The 16,445-nt window shown below is 47.1% G+C and overlaps 4 protein-coding genes across 4 annotated transcripts; all 4 read right to left on the bottom strand.

Annotated features, from left to right (window-relative positions):
- Positions 1-1,425: 1,425 nt before the first annotated feature.
- Positions 1,426-7,495, bottom strand: LOC121587613 (heterogeneous nuclear ribonucleoprotein 87F). Its single transcript, XM_041904567.1, has 4 exons — positions 7,212-7,495; positions 5,850-6,324; positions 4,627-5,737; positions 1,426-3,870 (listed from the first exon to the last, which is right to left on the bottom strand). Exons 1-3 carry the CDS (start codon positions 7,269-7,271, stop codon positions 5,184-5,186), a joined length of 1,089 nt encoding a protein of 362 aa, XP_041760501.1. The 5' UTR covers positions 7,272-7,495; the 3' UTR covers positions 1,426-3,870; positions 4,627-5,183.
- Positions 7,496-8,014: 519 nt separating this feature from the next.
- LOC121588911 (DNA-directed RNA polymerase I subunit RPA12) lies at positions 8,015-8,652 on the bottom strand. Its single transcript, XM_041907359.1, has 3 exons — positions 8,453-8,652; positions 8,169-8,385; positions 8,015-8,096 (listed from the first exon to the last, which is right to left on the bottom strand). Exons 1-3 carry the CDS (start codon positions 8,553-8,555, stop codon positions 8,072-8,074), a joined length of 345 nt encoding a protein of 114 aa, XP_041763293.1. The 5' UTR covers positions 8,556-8,652; the 3' UTR covers positions 8,015-8,071.
- A 319-nt stretch (positions 8,653-8,971) lies between these two features.
- LOC121590364 lies at positions 8,972-11,084 on the bottom strand. The gene is made up of 2 exons (XM_041909976.1): positions 9,805-11,084; positions 8,972-9,728 (listed from the first exon to the last, which is right to left on the bottom strand). The coding sequence occupies exons 1-2, from the start codon at positions 10,829-10,831 to the stop codon at positions 9,193-9,195; spliced, it is 1,563 nt and encodes a 520-aa protein (XP_041765910.1). The 5' UTR covers positions 10,832-11,084; the 3' UTR covers positions 8,972-9,192.
- A 287-nt stretch (positions 11,085-11,371) lies between these two features.
- On the bottom strand, positions 11,372-16,436 carry LOC121588086 (fatty-acid amide hydrolase 2-B-like). Its single transcript, XM_041905652.1, has 3 exons — positions 15,176-16,436; positions 11,992-12,545; positions 11,372-11,917 (listed from the first exon to the last, which is right to left on the bottom strand). The coding sequence occupies exons 1-3, from the start codon at positions 15,906-15,908 to the stop codon at positions 11,645-11,647; spliced, it is 1,560 nt and encodes a 519-aa protein (XP_041761586.1). The 5' UTR covers positions 15,909-16,436; the 3' UTR covers positions 11,372-11,644.
- Between the last annotated feature and the right edge of the window lie 9 nt (positions 16,437-16,445).

The raw sequence follows: 16,445 nt of genomic DNA, 5'->3' as shown, positions 1-16,445 counted from the left end.
GTGTCGAAAAACAATACGAACACACCAATGCAACCTATTGCACACACGAACACAATGTAGAAAGCGAGTATAAAATACAGAACGGCAACACATACTGGTGGATTACATTAAAAAGAGGGTAAAATACAGTAGAAAGAAAATTAAAATGGTGAAAAGAAATAGAAATAAATTAATGAAATTCAATCGATTGTTAAGTATTAACAACGCGCGACATGCCTGCCATGGTGTAGAAGAAATGTGTTAAAAAGAATATAATCAGCATAAGTGCAAACAAGATTTAAGCTCCATTGTTAATCAATAGGGGTTTCCGTCTGCAACGCGGACGACATTAGTAACATTGCATTCATTTAAAATGAAGTGTTTTACCGACTCGATCTAGTCGAAATTGATGCTCAATGACGAGCCATCTCCTTGTTAAGATAGACTGAAAAACGACATTAGAAAAGATTGTCCATTTACGACAGGGAATTCGGGTTAGTGGAGAAGTGACGATGTGCACAGGAAGACTCAATCAAACTTCCAATTCCAAAAGGTGTTACGCAACACCCATTAATAGGATATATCCTAATGAAAAGATACGTATACTGGAAACATTTCTAAATAACATTCCGAAACTCCTTACATGGTCTGAATTCTAGTTTCGTTTCATACACCTACCCCCCTCCTAGGATATAGTGTGCAATCTGCTAAAAATGTGAAATCTACCAAACTTTAGTATTGAATTTGAAACGAAAGTGGCGTCAAATCGCGAATGAAAGTTTTAGCAAAATGGAAAAAAAACAGCATCTTCTACCTGATATCATAATGTATAACATCACCAAATCGAAAAACCGATATCAAGCGCTCGTCCCTTCCCTCTATAATGCTACTTCTAAACGAATACATAATTACGGAGCGGTTGGTGCAGTTAACATAGTAGAACACAACACTACCACAAAACACGTCTACCACATCCTTCTGCTGCTGTCGCTGTTGCTGTTACTACTAAGCCTAGCAGTGGTGTTGATCGTCATCCTGTGCTGGCTACGGCCCTTGGATCCGTCTACAACTGATGCTTATTTTCTCATCATATCCTGCTCCTCCGCATATATCTCTCCCTGTAAAAATGCTTAAATAAGTGAAACGGAAGAAACGACGTGACCACCTTTGCTGGTACTGGAGAACCCTCGCTTCCTTTCTTTCTGACATACAACACACACACATACGCACACACAACTACCGAAACAACTGGCTGAATATCTTTCGCTCCTTTTAAACCCTTCCACCTCTCTTTCAAGGATAACGATCGAAGAACATTACATTTACCCACACTCACACACTCACACCCTTCTGCAAACTTCTTCTCATCCTTTCAGCTACTGATATACTCAACCAAAAGAAAACTCATGACCAAATAGTTACGAAATGCGAAATACTAAATAGATATACGGACGATTCTATACTCTTTTCTAATTTATTTTTGTTTTACTGCGACATGATCTTACTCTCAAAAGAAGCATCTTCTCCAGCTATAGCTTGGTTTCGTTTTTGTATTTGTTTTTTTTTTGTGTGTTCCCTCTTTCTCCTCTCGCACCGGAGAGAGAATTATTTTAATTATTAGGGGGGTTGGTAGGTTATACACGTGAATATGCCGTTGTACCAGAAAAAAAAATAAACGGGGCACAGGTGGTTTTAGCAAGGTTATTATGTTGTGTGGTGGATCTCTATCGAACAAACCTAATTTGGTACACGTGAGTGTATTGCAATAATTCATACATTAATTAACGACGGAAAGCATTATTCCTATCTTGCTGGGTCTTCTATTTCAATTACTGTGATCAAATCAATTACGAGAAGAGGATCCTTGTGACCGAACCAAGATCGATATGATCAGGATCACTCAAATGTTATCATTATGAATCTAATAAGAGTGATTCCTCGACGTAAGAAATTGGGTTACTATTGATACGTTAGAAAACGATAATTGCTGCTACATAACACAACCGAAACCTATTAATTTTTCCTATTGCTTTTTATTTGCTTTAGAGCGGCGCTAGTCTATATATCCATACCATTTTAATCGAACCAAACTAGTGTACTAAAACTCATCTATTGCGAGCAGTGCGACGATGGAGAACTAAATGATGTTTTAAAAAATCATTTTATACCTTACGAAAAAGACAAACGTCAATCTATATACAATCAAATATGAATGAATAACTCTGCTTGTGGTCTCTGTGTGTTCAGTGTTCACGATATACGCTCTTTATCATTTTTACGATTTTCGTTCCTGTTCTCTCAACTTCCTAGTCATGTTGTTTTCCTGGACGATTTCTCTTTTATTCCTTTCTCATCATTTCCTAAATTAGTACTTTATACTTGTCTACTCTTGCGCTACATCTTTTGTGTTATTTTTTATAACTGAACGTTTTCGATTGTTCTAATTTTTTTTACCATCGCTTTGAAATTCAGAGCGAATTGCATTTTTCTCTTTTGTTTCCTATTCGAAATGAAAAACAACCATCTGTGTCTTATAACGACAAGAAGCTGATGTACGATTGTTAGCTGTGAAAGTGTGTCAGAGTTTGTGTATTTATGTGGGGATGGCTATGTATAAAACTGGTTAAATTCTTTTGTAGTGTAAATCAAACTTCGCTCATCGTGCAATCCCTGGTCTTAAACTCTAGTCTAGTTTTTACTTCCATACATCTATACATTTATAGTTAATAAATATAATATACTTGCTATCCGTTTCATAGCAAACACAAGGGCTGTTACTGTGCTTGTACACCAACAATGAAGGTAGTTGAGAGATTTACACACCACCACCGAACCATTTTGTGTTGGTGTGTTGTATGTTTTTAAGATTTGTTTTCCTGCTGCTCATCGGTATATTTCTTCTTCTCCTGTGTTTGTATGTTTTACTCCAATTTTACTCGCAGGGGATATATTTCATCCAAGTCAGTTGTAGCGCTACACTCAAAAAGGTCAAACGCTAAAACGCGCTAAGACTTTTATTTCCGCCTTTCTACAGCAGTGTTCGTATAAAATGAGAGACCTGCGTTGTTGTCTATATACTTCTTCTCTTAACGACTCATTCTCATCCGATCTTGTAAAACCACCACTGCCCGGTAAGACGAGAAATAGGAGGAAAGGGAACACATACTAGAGCAACGATGTTGGTGACCACCACCGGGGCAAAACTTGACGTTAAGCAAGCAATGAAATTGTTCAAATGCTGTTCTCTTGTATCTCTTTCTATCACTGTCATATGCTACACTCAATGTGCCTCTATGTCGACTGCTTTCCTGTTGTGTGGTGCTGCGGATAATGCAGCTGCTTTCCTGGGATGGATGCGACAGCTCTAACCACTCATACACATTAGACATATGCTTTGTACGTCGATCTGAAGAAAACCGCTCAAACTCTGACGAGGGAAGGGTTGCACGCGCCTGATGTTTGCTGGGTTAATGCGGACTAGTCTATAGAGCAAGGTGGAGCTGAGATCCTGGCAAATGAATGCGCGTGGGTACCTTCTCCACTACTCAATATATCTCTCTCGTCACTGTCCTTCATCTCGCCTGTGTGTTTGTGTGTGCACGCGCGCGCTCCTGCACTCTCCTTCCTGTTGTTAATGTGCTGGCTTGGGTGAAGAAGCTCCTATCGATTGAACCTCCACACTTTTCGAATGACTGTCCTCTCCCATCGAACCCTTTTATACGGTAATGCACATCTGTTCTCTGTTTTTTGTCATGCATACTCTGCCATGCCAAACACACGCACACACTGTGCCTCTGTCTGAGTACGGATTTGTTTTGCTCACTTTGACTGAGTATGTAATGTACCTTTTTTTTTTTTGCTCTAGCCTCTTTCTAAAACTTTGCTTTGTACCTGATAGGAATGAAGAGAAATACAAATGGTTTTGGAAATTAGAGATTTTAGTGTCAAATGTTCAATCCAGTCGTATCACGAGCTACCCTAAATTGCCGTAGATGGGCTAAAGTTTAAGAGAAACAAAATACTGAAATGGTTTAAAATACAATGCAGAGACAGGGGAAATGGGTAAAATTAATCTTACGGCCAAACTGTTATATGCTGTGAGCAAGTGTCAGTAAATCGAAGGGTAATGAAGCTCGCTTTACAATATCACTTCGACTGGTGGGCAATTATCGGTGGCAATGGGAAAAACTTCACCTCTGTGTTACTGCTGTAAAATTACAGGACAAATCCTGTAATCACACACACTCTCTCACAAACACACACACACACATACACACACACGCTCATAATCTGCTACTTGGTGCACGTCATCACAATCTGGATATTGTTAGCTACACCTTCTTCGCTTTTTTCGCCTTTATCCTACGAATGTCGCTTGTAAAGCCTTAAAACAACAAGTCTAGTCAAAATTGGGACACACACACACATATTTCATGATAAGGAAATAATACCATCCAAGTCGTACACTGGATGCAAAACGATAAGGAGAAATAATGTAAACAATTTGTTCAATTGCTCGATAAAATAATGATTTCAATAAAATTGATGTACAACAAAAATGGATAAAATTAGCATGAACTAAAAAAATGGAGCTTGAGGTTGCGATAATGAATGTGTCACACTGAAAAAAAAAGTGTTCATATTTACCTTTGAAGAGCTGCGCGCTGCACATGCTTGTGTGTGGTGGCTTTGCTGTGGATGGGAAAGAGATGATGGGACGCACAAAGATACATCTGGGGACACATTGCGTTAGCGACTTGTGCGATCGGCGGCTGAGGGTGGAGGGGGTGTGGGGGCGGTCAACAACAGTAGATAGGTGTATGGCGTGGTTAGAAGACAGAACACGGTGGTGAGCGAGCGAACGGTGGTTGTCGGAGAGAGTTCGTTAACGATCGCTATCGCACATACGTTCGTGTACGCGATGCGGTGTATATGAACCCGGCGCAAGACGCAAGAAATATGTGGTAAGAGCAGTTATTTTGGCTTCAGAATATGCACAACGAGAAATAGACAGTTTGAAGTTGATAGGCAAGGTGAGCATAGGCATTCTTACTTATTCAATCTTACGGGACATCATCCACTCTTTCTTTTTCTCTCTCTATCTCTCTCTTCGTCAAATTTAATGCATACGGCTAGTGCCGTACCTTCCGCTGCGACCAGCCCCTTGGTTGCCTGGAAACGCAAGTTAATCGGTTAGCTATCGACTAGTACGTGCCATAATAGCTACCGTCGGTACCGTAGGGTGCCGCTCGCTGGTTGAAATTGCCCCCGGCGCGCACCGGACCGGCGTTGTATCCTTGCTGGTAGTTATTTCCGAACTCATTGCCACCCCATCCGCCACCACCGCCGCCGCTGTTGCCGCCCCAATTGCCACCGTTGTTGCCCCAGCCGCCCTGACCCTGCGAACCGCACCCATTGTCCCACGGATTGCCGCCGCCGTTGTTCCAGTTGTTGCCGCCATTGTTGAAGCCACCGTTATTGAAACCGCCACCATTATTGAACCCACCGCTGTTCCAATCGTTCGCTGCACCACCGCGCTGGTTACCCCAGCCGCCACCACCACCACCACCACTACCGCGCTGGCTGTTCCAGCCGCCACCACCGCTGCCGCGCTGGTTGCCCCAGGCACCGCCACCACCGCCGCCACCGCCACCCCCACCGGTACGACCCATGTCGTTCTTGTACCGGTCCATATCTTGCTTTGGCAGTGCTTTCTTCACATCCAGCAGCTTGTTCTGGATGGTGTGGCTTTTTTGCACTGCAACAAACAGAAAAATAAAGAGAAAGGCCATCAAAATCCGTCACTCTTCTTCCAAAACGGACAACTTTCGACTTTCTGAGATCCACATCCCACCCCCTAGCATACTTACAGATGATTTTGTCCACCGGATCGTAATCGTCGAACTCGACGAAACCGAAGCCACGCTTCTTGCCGTTATCCTTATCTGTAACAATACAGGCCGAAATGACGTTGCCGTACTTGGAGAAGTACTCACGCAGATGCTCCTCGTCGAAGTCATCGCGCAGACCGCCGACGAACAGCTTCTTCACCGACGAGCCGGCCTCCGGACGGTTGATGTCCTGTCGCGGAACGGCCCGCTTCGGCTCGACCACGCGGCCATCGATCTTGTGCGGCCGGCTCGCCTGAGCGTCGTCAATCATGTACGATTTCGAGTAGGTGATGAACCCGAACCCGCGGCTACGCTTCGTTTTCGGGTCCTTCATGACGACCACGTCCACCACCTTGCCCCATTTCTCGAAGTACGCCTTCAGCGTATCGTCCGTGGTGCGGTAGTCGAGACCGCCGATGAACAACTTACGCAGATGTTCCGGTTCGCGAATCTCCTGTAATAGATCGTTCACATAGGGGCAATGATTAGCAGGGATGGTATTGATAAGTCTTCTTTTCGCTGTTTGTTTTAATATTCATTTCTACAACACAGAACGCGCATCAGCGTAGGGAAACACCTCTGAGCAGGTAAAGCAGGTAAAGGGAGGTGGTAACGAGCGATTCGATACATGCGCAGATTAGTATAGCAAAATGCTCGAGTTAACAGAAATAGGACGCCGCTCACATGAATTATTCTCACCACCGCACTCCAGTGACCGTAGTCGCATACACACACAGCAGGCCAAACCTGGAACCTACGTATTTTCTATCTCAACCCATTCCCCCACCTAATATACGGACACAATTACTCCAGTTGTGCGGCTTCTTTGCATACACACACAACGATGCGAGTAAAGACCGTCGTAGCAATGGAACATTCGTGATCAATTTCATTCATGTCCGCAGTGGCATACATAGAATGGATGGGTTATAAGTAACAAAAGAAATAAAAGAAAACATAGAAATTAAACTATTTTGTTTAATTGAAGCAAACAAATTCCTCAAACAATATGATTATCGAAGTACAATTTGAACATAAGAAAAATAAGAAACTTTTTTTACGCAGGTACATATCATGGAGGCCGGCTTGTGGCATTTTTTTTACTTTCATTCGATGGTAGGCTTCACGCACACACCCATCGTAAGCATCATTTTCAGCCATTTCAATATGGCGCCCGTCGCATCGAGCACATTCGATTGGCAGACCCGTTTTCAGAGCGTCAAGCTTAGCATTTCCACGGGGATAAAAATACGGCATCTAATCCATTCCTTCATTTAATAAATCACACATTTGTAACATTATATCCTCCCAGATGTAGGTAATTGCTTGTGTTTAACTTACATCATCATCGTTGCGGCCGTTCTGGTGATCGCCATTTTGTGGGTCCTGCTTTTCACTCATGATTCAAGCGATACGCTTCGAAAACCAAATTCACACAAACTTCCACTAGACAGCACCGTTGATATCCAACCTTCTACCACTCACGCACGCAGCAAAGTCACAGAATTCACCAATTTCGTGCTTTTTCACACTGGGAAAGTACAATTATCAGCCCACTTCACGCGGATGTACAGCCACACGCCTCGAACTTTTTCAACCAAATGTGCAGTGCCAAGCGCAGACCCGGTTCATCCGCTGTCAAGTTCAAGGTGCTTAGATAGAAGGTGTTTTTGTTGAGTTTTGACATTTGACGTATGGGATCGAAAAATACAAACGGTTGCGGTTGGTTTGAAAAATACAAAACTGAAGTAAATAAAAAAAACGTACTTTTACTATATTTTCAGTGAACAAAATTAAGGATTAATTTTCAACCAAATCAGTTAACATAAATAAGAGAAATATCAATTAAAAAAAGCATGGCACAAACAGGTGAATTCCATTAATTGTTGTACAATGTTCTTTTACGTTGATCCCATTTGATAAGTGCTTGTAATCACGCACTATTTGTCGCCGTTCGTGCAACGATATTTGGCCAAATTTTTGAGGATCGATAGTTGCTTTATCAACTGCGAACGTAGCGAGATTTAATCGATATTTTAAAAAAACACATGGTTCTGAATTAAATTTTCCTGCACCTTATCATTTTATAATTGCTATTTATCACGATTCGGATACAACCAAAACACGACAATTCATTGCAGACGTATTTACACCATTTTTTTTTTGTTTTCCACATTTGATTCAGTTGGTACAGTTTATATTTATGAATTTTCGGACATCTTGTACCTAAAAAAGCACCACCACAAATAGATAAATCAGTAAAATAGAAATCATTCCGATGACTTAACAAACACTTACTTGCACTTTGTACAGGTGAAGAATACGGTTTGACCTTCGTCCGCAGACCGGAGCTGTAAAGTGGCGTACGACATCTGATCATTACCACACTTGGGACACTGTCGGTTCACAATCGGTCCTTCGGCTTCCTCTCCTTCTGCACGGTCGGCTTGATCCGATTTTTTATTGGCATACGAATTGAAATGGATCGTATACTCTGTTTCCATCGTGCCGAATGCTGCAAACGAACAAACATATGATAATCGCGCCCATAACAGCGGAACAGCAGCGCTGGTCGCCCTTACCCGCAGCATCGAACTCGCTTTGGCAGCCATAGCAGGACACTCTGTTGGAGTTTTTCAGTGGCGGCAGGATAGAACCACAATCGGGACAGAATCCGGGATCCATCGTAAGTAGCTTACAGCTTTACTTTGCTTTTATTTAGCAAACTTTTCCGAAACGTTACTGTGCGCTTGTTTGAACCGCGTGTTTGTTGTTGACAACGGTATCTTTGTTTACATCGGGAAAATTGACAGTCTCGCCTGAAAGCTCCCGATTATCCGTGTTCGCACAACGGTCGACCGTCATGGAGTAATAAAGATTGATTTATTTAAACATTTCGTTAAATTGTCTTTACGCCGTAATAAATTGAACTTCAAAAAGTGCTGGTTTTCTCAACAAAGTGCTTTAAATAGACTCCTTGGAAACGTACCCTCAGCTACGTTCTTTTGTAACTCTTTTTAATAAGAACAGTAACATAATATACAATTTTCGTTGATAATCGCTGGTATATTTTGTGAAATAAAAAAAAGAAGATGTTATGGTATATGACACAAACAAAATCTATTTATTGAGATGGTTATTGGTTATACTGATAAGAATACTATTGAACCTGAACCTCTTCCAGCGCAACATGGAGATGAGTCCGCCAGAAGGCCAGATGTCTCGTGTCACAGAATAAAATCTCCATTTTCTTTCTCTAAACACATCTCAATTGCAATGTGCTCCAAATGTTACGGAATATATACACCACCACCTCGTCTGCTCAGCGACGCCACGCACTGAGACACGAAAACCAGCGCTGCGTATCACGCGCATCGAACATGTTGTAGTACGTGGACGCCAGCGTGGCCGCTATCCCGAACACAATTACCGAGCCGGCCAGAATACAGTCGCTGTACATGAAGCGGCACAGCTCGGTGCAGCGAACGCTCAGCGACGCCACCCACTTCCGGGCCGTGTCCCGCACCATCACCATCGACATGGACGAGCCATTCGAACCGATCGACCCGTACCAGGTGTGGCGCGTCTCGCCGAGCGTATCGGTGTCCGAATCGTCGAGCGGATCTTCCGAAACCTGGGACGATTCGGTGGAGTACGAACGCTTCAGCTCCTGGCTGTACAGCTTCTCCAGCTCCAGCATGCGCTGGTAGAACAGGGGCGGCAGTATGAAGATGAGCGGACCGGTCAGCGTGCCACCGATGATGCCCATTACCAGATCGAACCGGGGTAAGATTTCCGCTATCAAAACGCCCAACCACACGAGCGTCGACCGTATGATGCATCTTTTGATGGTAAAATCTGAAAGACAGAACGACACAGACACGGATCAATAGACACGGACCCAGCACAAAGCAAGGATGTAGCGAGACATTACCTCTCGAGGCACCCAGCACATCCTCGATGTGTTGAAACAGTGCCGAATTCCCCACCGCACTCGACAGGCACAGCTGCAGCGTCACCAGCAGTATGGTCAGGTACAGTGACCAGCTTCTAGGCAGTATCTGCAGCACATTGTTCGGCACATCCATCCCATAACGGTACGCGGTCAGCAGCGTGGTGACCGCGGACAGGCTGCAGGTCGTAAGGATGCCAAACAGTACCGCCTTCCCGATGTGCCGCTTGTGCTGCATGTCCACCTGTATCGTCAGCAGCATCGGATGGATGTCGAACTGAAACGCAATGATACCGTACGCCTTCAGCAGCTGCACGAACGGCGGCAGCCCGAGCGTAATGTCCCGGAACGGGGTCCACCCACCCGACCCCGACCGGTCCTCCCCGATCGAGATCCAGGTCAGGATGGCCACACTGCTGCACACCACGACCGAAACGCTCGCCAGGGTGCGCATATTTTTCGGACTCCCCAGCCACATGATCGGACAGAGAAACAGCCCAATAAGGAGCAGCCAGTAGCAGAACGACAGTTCCAACGATCCGTCACTAACGCGCGCCCCCAGCAGCTGCAAATTCTGTGCGGCCACCAGCAGGTTCGGTATCCCACCACCGAACACGGTCAGATCGAGCAGCACCGTCACGAACACGCTCATGCGCTTGCCGTACGTGAACTCGGCGATTGCCGCGTACGGGTACCGATTCTTGGCCACTATCGACGGGTCTAGCCGCTCCGCTATCGTCCAGCAGCGGCCCAGCACGACCGCCGTGTAGATCTGCAGCGTAATGACGAACAGCACCAGCGGCACCCCGTACAGCCCGCAGGAGATGATGGATTTCGGCAGCGCCACGATCGGGAACACACCGAACAGGTCGACCACGCACAGGGTGGCAAAGAACAGGGACAGCTTGCGGGAGCTCGCACCGTACGCACCGTCTCGCTCGCCATAGTAACCGAGCCGTTCCCGCTGCAGCACCGGATTCGAGGAGCTCTGATAGCTCTGGAAGGCCATGACTAAAATGCACCGGCGTCAAGGCGACACTGCACTGCCATAATCTTTGCCGAGGTGTGGCGAAACACAACTTTGGTGGCGGCTGTCGGGAAGGGGTTGCTTTTGCACAGTTTCCCCAAAGACGTTGCACCCAAAGGGACACAACCTGCACACACACACACACACTAGCTGTTTAGCTGTCTGTCTACCAACGTACGCCGAAAGACTGCGGAATCTGATCGAAGGGTCGCTGCACGATGGTGTAATAGAGCCCGCCATTACCGGGCACCATCAATGGAACGTTCGTTCGTTCGGAAGAATCCTTACAAACGTCCTCAGCACCACCAAACGGGACGACGGCCTGGCAGACGGTAAGTAGGGTGGGCTTTTCGTTGAGGCAGGTTGCTACAGTAACAGTAACAGAGCGTGCCGTGGGCGGAACCGGTTCGAAGAACACAACCAAGCCGTTTCGTCACAACACAGTGAGGAGGCGAAGAAACATAATTATTTTTTTACTATAATTGTGAGTAATACAGACACAATCACACATATCTGTTTTGGTTTGTTTACAGAATAATCTTTTATTTACTAAAAAAAATAACAAAAATAAATCTTTTTACTTTTCTCCCTCTACTAGCATGACTCGCACTGTACGTGCTTTTACGCACATCTAAGCTATTAACGACAAAACAACCACACACACATGATACACGGCACACGTGTAAGAAATAGGCTGGAATGTTCCGGTCGAAGGCAACCATGGCACAGGTATCGGATATCAGTGTCCGGTCGATGTTTTTTTTTTTGTCTTGTCTTGTTCCATTCCTCCCATTACTATTTCGGTAACTGCCAGCCACCGAACGCTTGCTCCAGCTCCTGCGCCACCGCCAGACAGAGCCGGTCCTGGTTCGGGCCGGCCACCACCTGTATGCCGACCGGCAGCCCGTCACGGTTGAAGCCGAGCGGTACCTGCGTGGCCGGAAACCCGAGCGCGTTGATGATCATCGTGTACATGAACCCGGTGACGTGCCCGAACGATTCGTAATGGCGCAGGGCGGGCTTCGGGAAGGAGGGCATCAGAAACACACCGTCGGTGGCCAACTTATCCTGCGGGCAGGGTGAGATTGAACCAGCAATTTAGAACCACTACACAAAAACTCACACAATCGCCAGAAACTTACCGTAAATTCTTGCTTCAGCTCCGCCGCCATCTGACGGTACCGGGCACGGTTCTGCTCGCTCACGGTCGCTTTCGACGCGGACAGCAGATACATGAAGATGGTCGCGAACGTGTGCTCGGACTGGCGGAACGTCACCTTCAGCAGCTCCCAGAGCAGGTTGGGCCGGGCCGTGGCAAACACGTTCGGTACGTCCGTGAGCGACTGCAGCTCGGTCGAGGCCAGCTGCATGCTGTCGGCGAAGTAGCGGAAGTTGAGCGGTTCCGTGTAGCCGCCCTTGTTCTGGAAGTATTTCAGCGCACTGCGCAGGGATTCGCGAATTTCCGGCGCAATCGGGACGGCGTTCACGGTCAGGTCGAGCTTCTGGGGGTAGTAGATCTTCACCTTGTCCACGTTGACCGGTTCGGCTAGGCGGAGGCGGCTTGCATTCGGCCCTGCCATAATCTCGAGCAGCAGCGGTAGATCCTTGGCGTAACGGCACATCGGCCCGAGGGACAGATACTGGTCGAAGTGTGCATCGCCACAGACGGGCATGTGCCCTTTGATGGGTACGATTCCTGTGAAGCGGTGGGAGCGGGTGGGGAAACGATAATGATTATTAGTTGCTGAGTGAGTGAGCTTTACAGTAAGTACGGTAGTAATGCTTGTATTGTTACATTGCACCAGCATTTTCGAAGCAAATAATTCAAACACTTTTGGAAAAAACGTTCAATAAATTGTGGGACGAATCCAAAAAACTGGAAAGTATCCAAAATTCCTAGAGAAACCAACCAAAAATCCTCTGGGAAAATCCGGTATTATGCTACGATGTGGTAATAAAGTCAATAATAATGTGTAGACTAGTGATGGGTACATTTGGTAAAAAAAATCCGGAGTCGACTACGATCGACTCCGGACGACTCTGGACGACACCGACGACTCTGAACGACTCCGACCGACTCCGGACGACTCCGGGCAACTCCTACTCCGAGCGGATCTAGTGGATCTATTTGGCGGGAGTCGTAATCGAATTAACAATAGTCGGAATCGGAATCGGAGTCGTGGGTACGCTCCAGAGAGCACAACACTAGTATACACCCAAAGGAAACAGCACCCGATCGCACTACACTTAATTATTTTCCCTCTTATTTGTTCATTTTTATCAAAACATGCGTCCAAATATTTAAAAAAATAAATAAATAGCATACCTTCAGGCGTTTGCTTAAGAAGGCCGGGTCAAGGGTTACTAGGTTCGGTTCTTTTTGTTTGGCGCAAACACCCGTGTTGTTGATCTAAAGGTCTTGACACTCGGGACCGTATCGGGGAGCTCGTTCGTTCCCGGGAACGTTCGCTGCGACGCTCATTTTCATAGCCCTCTATGATCAAAAATTAGAAAACCGTCTAGGTTTTGTTCTGCCCATTCTAGTGGTACAACCCTGTCCACTCATGAGCGACGAACGTTCTTCGACGAACGAGCTCCCCGATACGGCCGACTGTCTGCGATCGATTGGTTTATCCATACCAAGATAATCAGTATGGAGGGTCCGATCCATACGGGGCTCGAGCCCATGACGGACATGTTGTTTGATCGTGCTACTTGACAACAATGCTGCTCCTAACCTTACACTGAACATCCATAGCAGAGATGGTAAGAACGAGCGAAAACAGATCAGTTCAGTCGGTTCTTTTGTAAGTAGATGAACGAGCCGTGTTCACCAAAATGTTCAAGTACAGTGCATCCGTCTGCAAATAGTGAAAATTGCCTGTTGAAAGAACTACCTTTTTTTTTGTTAAGTTCAATAAAAGGTCTTGATCGTTCAATTCTTCTTCAATCCTTGGGAAAATCCCAATCTCAGAATTGGAGGTTACTATCCTGCTGTAGCTGAAATATAAGCCACCAAGAGTTGACCCAATTAAAATGGGTCAGATTGAAAGCGTCGACTAATTACCGTTGTGGTGCAAAACGCATCAACAACAAATGGTAGAAAGGTGTACGCTTGACCTGCATAATATCTAGCAAATCTAGTGTTGTTAATAAATTCCCTCAACCACCAGGCACGTAGTGTGACTAACAAGCGTCACCCGCACGATGAGCAGCGCATACTAACGAAGGGATAAGGGTGTGTGTACCAGCACGTTGATCCTCCGACCATTAGGGACCAGTCAAATCGGACATTTGTTGCCCCTTGTTGGCCCACTTCCTCGGTCGGGCGATAAATAATACCGTCAATGGGAGCACGCACACAGCACAGAGGACGAACGTTAGATGCGCCGTGCCGGTCAACCTTGCGCTACGCCATTAAAGTGCATTTGTTTGCATTCTGCTGTGCGCACAAACGCACATGCGAACTGAGCGTGTCTGTGCTGTGCCCGTTATGGTGGGTTCCCTTTTCGAAGGGTAAATAATAATGACCGCTAATGGTAGTGCATTACATCGATCCGCCCGCGACATGACTAAGTGGCAGCGTGTGTGTGTGTGTTATTTTGTTATCTATTATCAAAAGCGTTGTATCTACTGATAGCGTGCGTTTTACCCCGCGGGAGCCGTTGCATTAATTCGATTTCAGCGGGTGAATCAGTGAAATGAGTTGAGCATTACATTGCATCACACCTGCCGTTGTGCCGTTCCGTTGATTCCCTGTTGCCCGTATTGTACCGACAGCAAGCTATTACCCGAGAAGAAATGAAACTTTAAGCAGCTAGAAATAGGCACCACTGTCGGTAGTGGAAGGAGACAACGCCGACGTAATAAATAACGTCACAGCGATTAGCATTATCCAGTCGGACTAGAACAGCGTTCGTACAGCTTATTAAACTGCATCAATTAAACACTGTATTCCGATAGTCCGTTCCGTGATTGGCTTCCTTTTCCGCGTGACGCTCCACTACTCGTGACTGCTACATTTGCGCCCGCGTACATGCCACTTTGTTCAGCATAGTAACGAGGCTAACGCAGGTTGTGCGTCCGGGTTCACCACGAACAGGCGCCGTCAAATCGACCAATTTTTATTTTTATTTTTTTTTATTTTTCGGTAACCACGATAAGCTCCCGGTTCTGTTTGATCGGTGAGTCAAAACATTTAGTCATGCGTGGTAAGCCAAAAGATAAGAAACCCCTGCACGAGTCACCCCCGTTCTACGATAACACACTCACACACCAACAACGGACACCGAGCACAACCGAAACCCAGCCTGCCCAGGAACTTACCTGCCGATGGTTTGTGTCCAAAGATGCCACAGAACAGGGCCGGTATGCGGATCGATCCGCCGAGATCACTGCCCACCCCACACACCGATGCGCCCGCGCCGAGCAGCGCGCCTTCCCCGCCGGACGAACCGGCCGGCGTACGTCTCGGATCGTACGGGTTGAGCGTCCGCCCGGTCACGTTGTTGTACGACTCGAACGCCATACAGTACTCGGGCGTGTTGGACACGAGCAGCGGGATAGCGCCCGCCCGGCGCAGCCGCCCCACCGCTTCACCGTCCTCCTGCGCCGTTAGGTTCTGGCGCCGTACCACTCCACCGCCCAGCGAAAGGCCCTTGACCGAGCAGCTTTCCTTCACGGTGATCGGTACACCGAGCAGCGGACTGGTGCGGGCCAGCTCCCTCACTGCCTGCTCGTCGCCGCCGCACGCCGCCACCCGTTCGTCCGCTTCGGCCGCTTCGCCGAGGGCCGCTTCGAACCGTTCCTCCACGACCGCATTGATCAGCGGGTTCACCTCGCGTATGCGCAGCACGTACGCCCGCACCAGCTCGACCGAGCGCAGCTTGCCGTCGCGTATCCTTTCGGCCAGCTCGGTTGCCGGTAGCCGCAGCAGCTCGTCGCGTATCGCCGGAAAGGGGTCGACGCGGGCTGGACCGGCCAGCCGGGCGAGGATTGGCTCGAGCACGAGATTAACCACGCGCAGGATCAGCGCAACCAGCTTCAGCAGCAGCTCCATTGCAACTGCCAATGGTGCAAGGTGCGTCCGATGCCGATTGTTGATGAGCGAAAGGGGACGGTACTGTTGTCCGTGTGTGTATGTGGGGGGAGGGGGGGGGGGAACCGCGACACTTGCGTCGCTAGCTTTGCACAGAAGCCGCGGAAAACACCTGCAGCCGCTTGTCTAACGCTTTGTCTCTTATTCCCAGCAGCGCGACGCAAACACGATACCTGCGTTATAACGGGTTCACCTACCAGCTAGCGGAACAGTAATTTAAATCTGGGATTTACGTAGATCACAATCACACACACACACACACACACACACACACACATGCACTCGAATACCGGCCCGCACATATACGGTTTTAATTGAAGCGTTGCAATTCTAATGATCGTTGGTCGCCGCCAACCGTTGGGCAAAGGTCGAACCAGGTACGCGGTACCACTTCCTTTTGCAGGGTGTTCTGGCCGAGTTCTACCGAGTTACGGTTCTACTACCTGCTGTTTACTTCGCGACTGTACCGATCGAAGTTCGGCGACGTTATGCGAAGGG

The sequence above is a fragment of the Anopheles merus genome, chromosome 2R (genome assembly GCF_017562075.2).
Source record: "Anopheles merus strain MAF chromosome 2R, AmerM5.1, whole genome shotgun sequence".
Taxonomy (NCBI): domain Eukaryota; kingdom Metazoa; phylum Arthropoda; class Insecta; order Diptera; family Culicidae; genus Anopheles; species Anopheles merus.
This window is presented reverse-complemented; position numbering and strand designations above follow the sequence as displayed.

Excerpts from the sequence above, each read along its gene's own strand:
- LOC121588911 (XM_041907359.1), bottom strand. The coding sequence starts at position 8,555 with ATGGATCCCGGATTCTGTCCCGATTGTGGTTCTATCCTGCCGCCACTG. Across the intron at positions 8,386-8,452 it reads AAGCGAGTTCGATGCTGCGG|CATTCGGCACGATGGAAACA; the intron begins GTAAGGGCGACC and ends GTTCGTTTGCAG. Across the intron at positions 8,097-8,168 it reads TTCACCTGTACAAAGTGCAA|GTACAAGATGTCCGAAAATT; the intron begins GTAAGTGTTTGT and ends GTGCTTTTTTAG.
- LOC121588086 (XM_041905652.1), bottom strand. The coding sequence starts at position 15,908 with ATGGAGCTGCTGCTGAAGCTGGTTGCGCTGATCCTGCGCGTGGTTAAT. Across the intron at positions 12,546-15,175 it reads TGGACACAAACCATCGGCAG|GAATCGTACCCATCAAAGGG; the intron begins GTAAGTTCCTGG and ends ACCGCTTCACAG. Across the intron at positions 11,918-11,991 it reads AGCTGAAGCAAGAATTTACG|GATAAGTTGGCCACCGACGG; the intron begins GTAAGTTTCTGG and ends CCCTGCCCGCAG.
- LOC121587613 (XM_041904567.1), bottom strand. The coding sequence starts at position 7,271 with ATGAGTGAAAAGCAGGACCCACAAAATGGCGATCACCAGAACGGCCGC. Across the intron at positions 6,325-7,211 it reads ACGGCCGCAACGATGATGAT|GAGATTCGCGAACCGGAACA; the intron begins GTAAGTTAAACA and ends GATCTATTACAG. Across the intron at positions 5,738-5,849 it reads TCCGGTGGACAAAATCATCT|TGCAAAAAAGCCACACCATC; the intron begins GTAAGTATGCTA and ends TGTTTGTTGCAG.
- LOC121590364 (XM_041909976.1), bottom strand. The coding sequence starts at position 10,831 with ATGGCCTTCCAGAGCTATCAGAGCTCCTCGAATCCGGTGCTGCAGCGG. Across the intron at positions 9,729-9,804 it reads TGTGCTGGGTGCCTCGAGAG|ATTTTACCATCAAAAGATGC; the intron begins GTAATGTCTCGC and ends TCTGTCTTTCAG.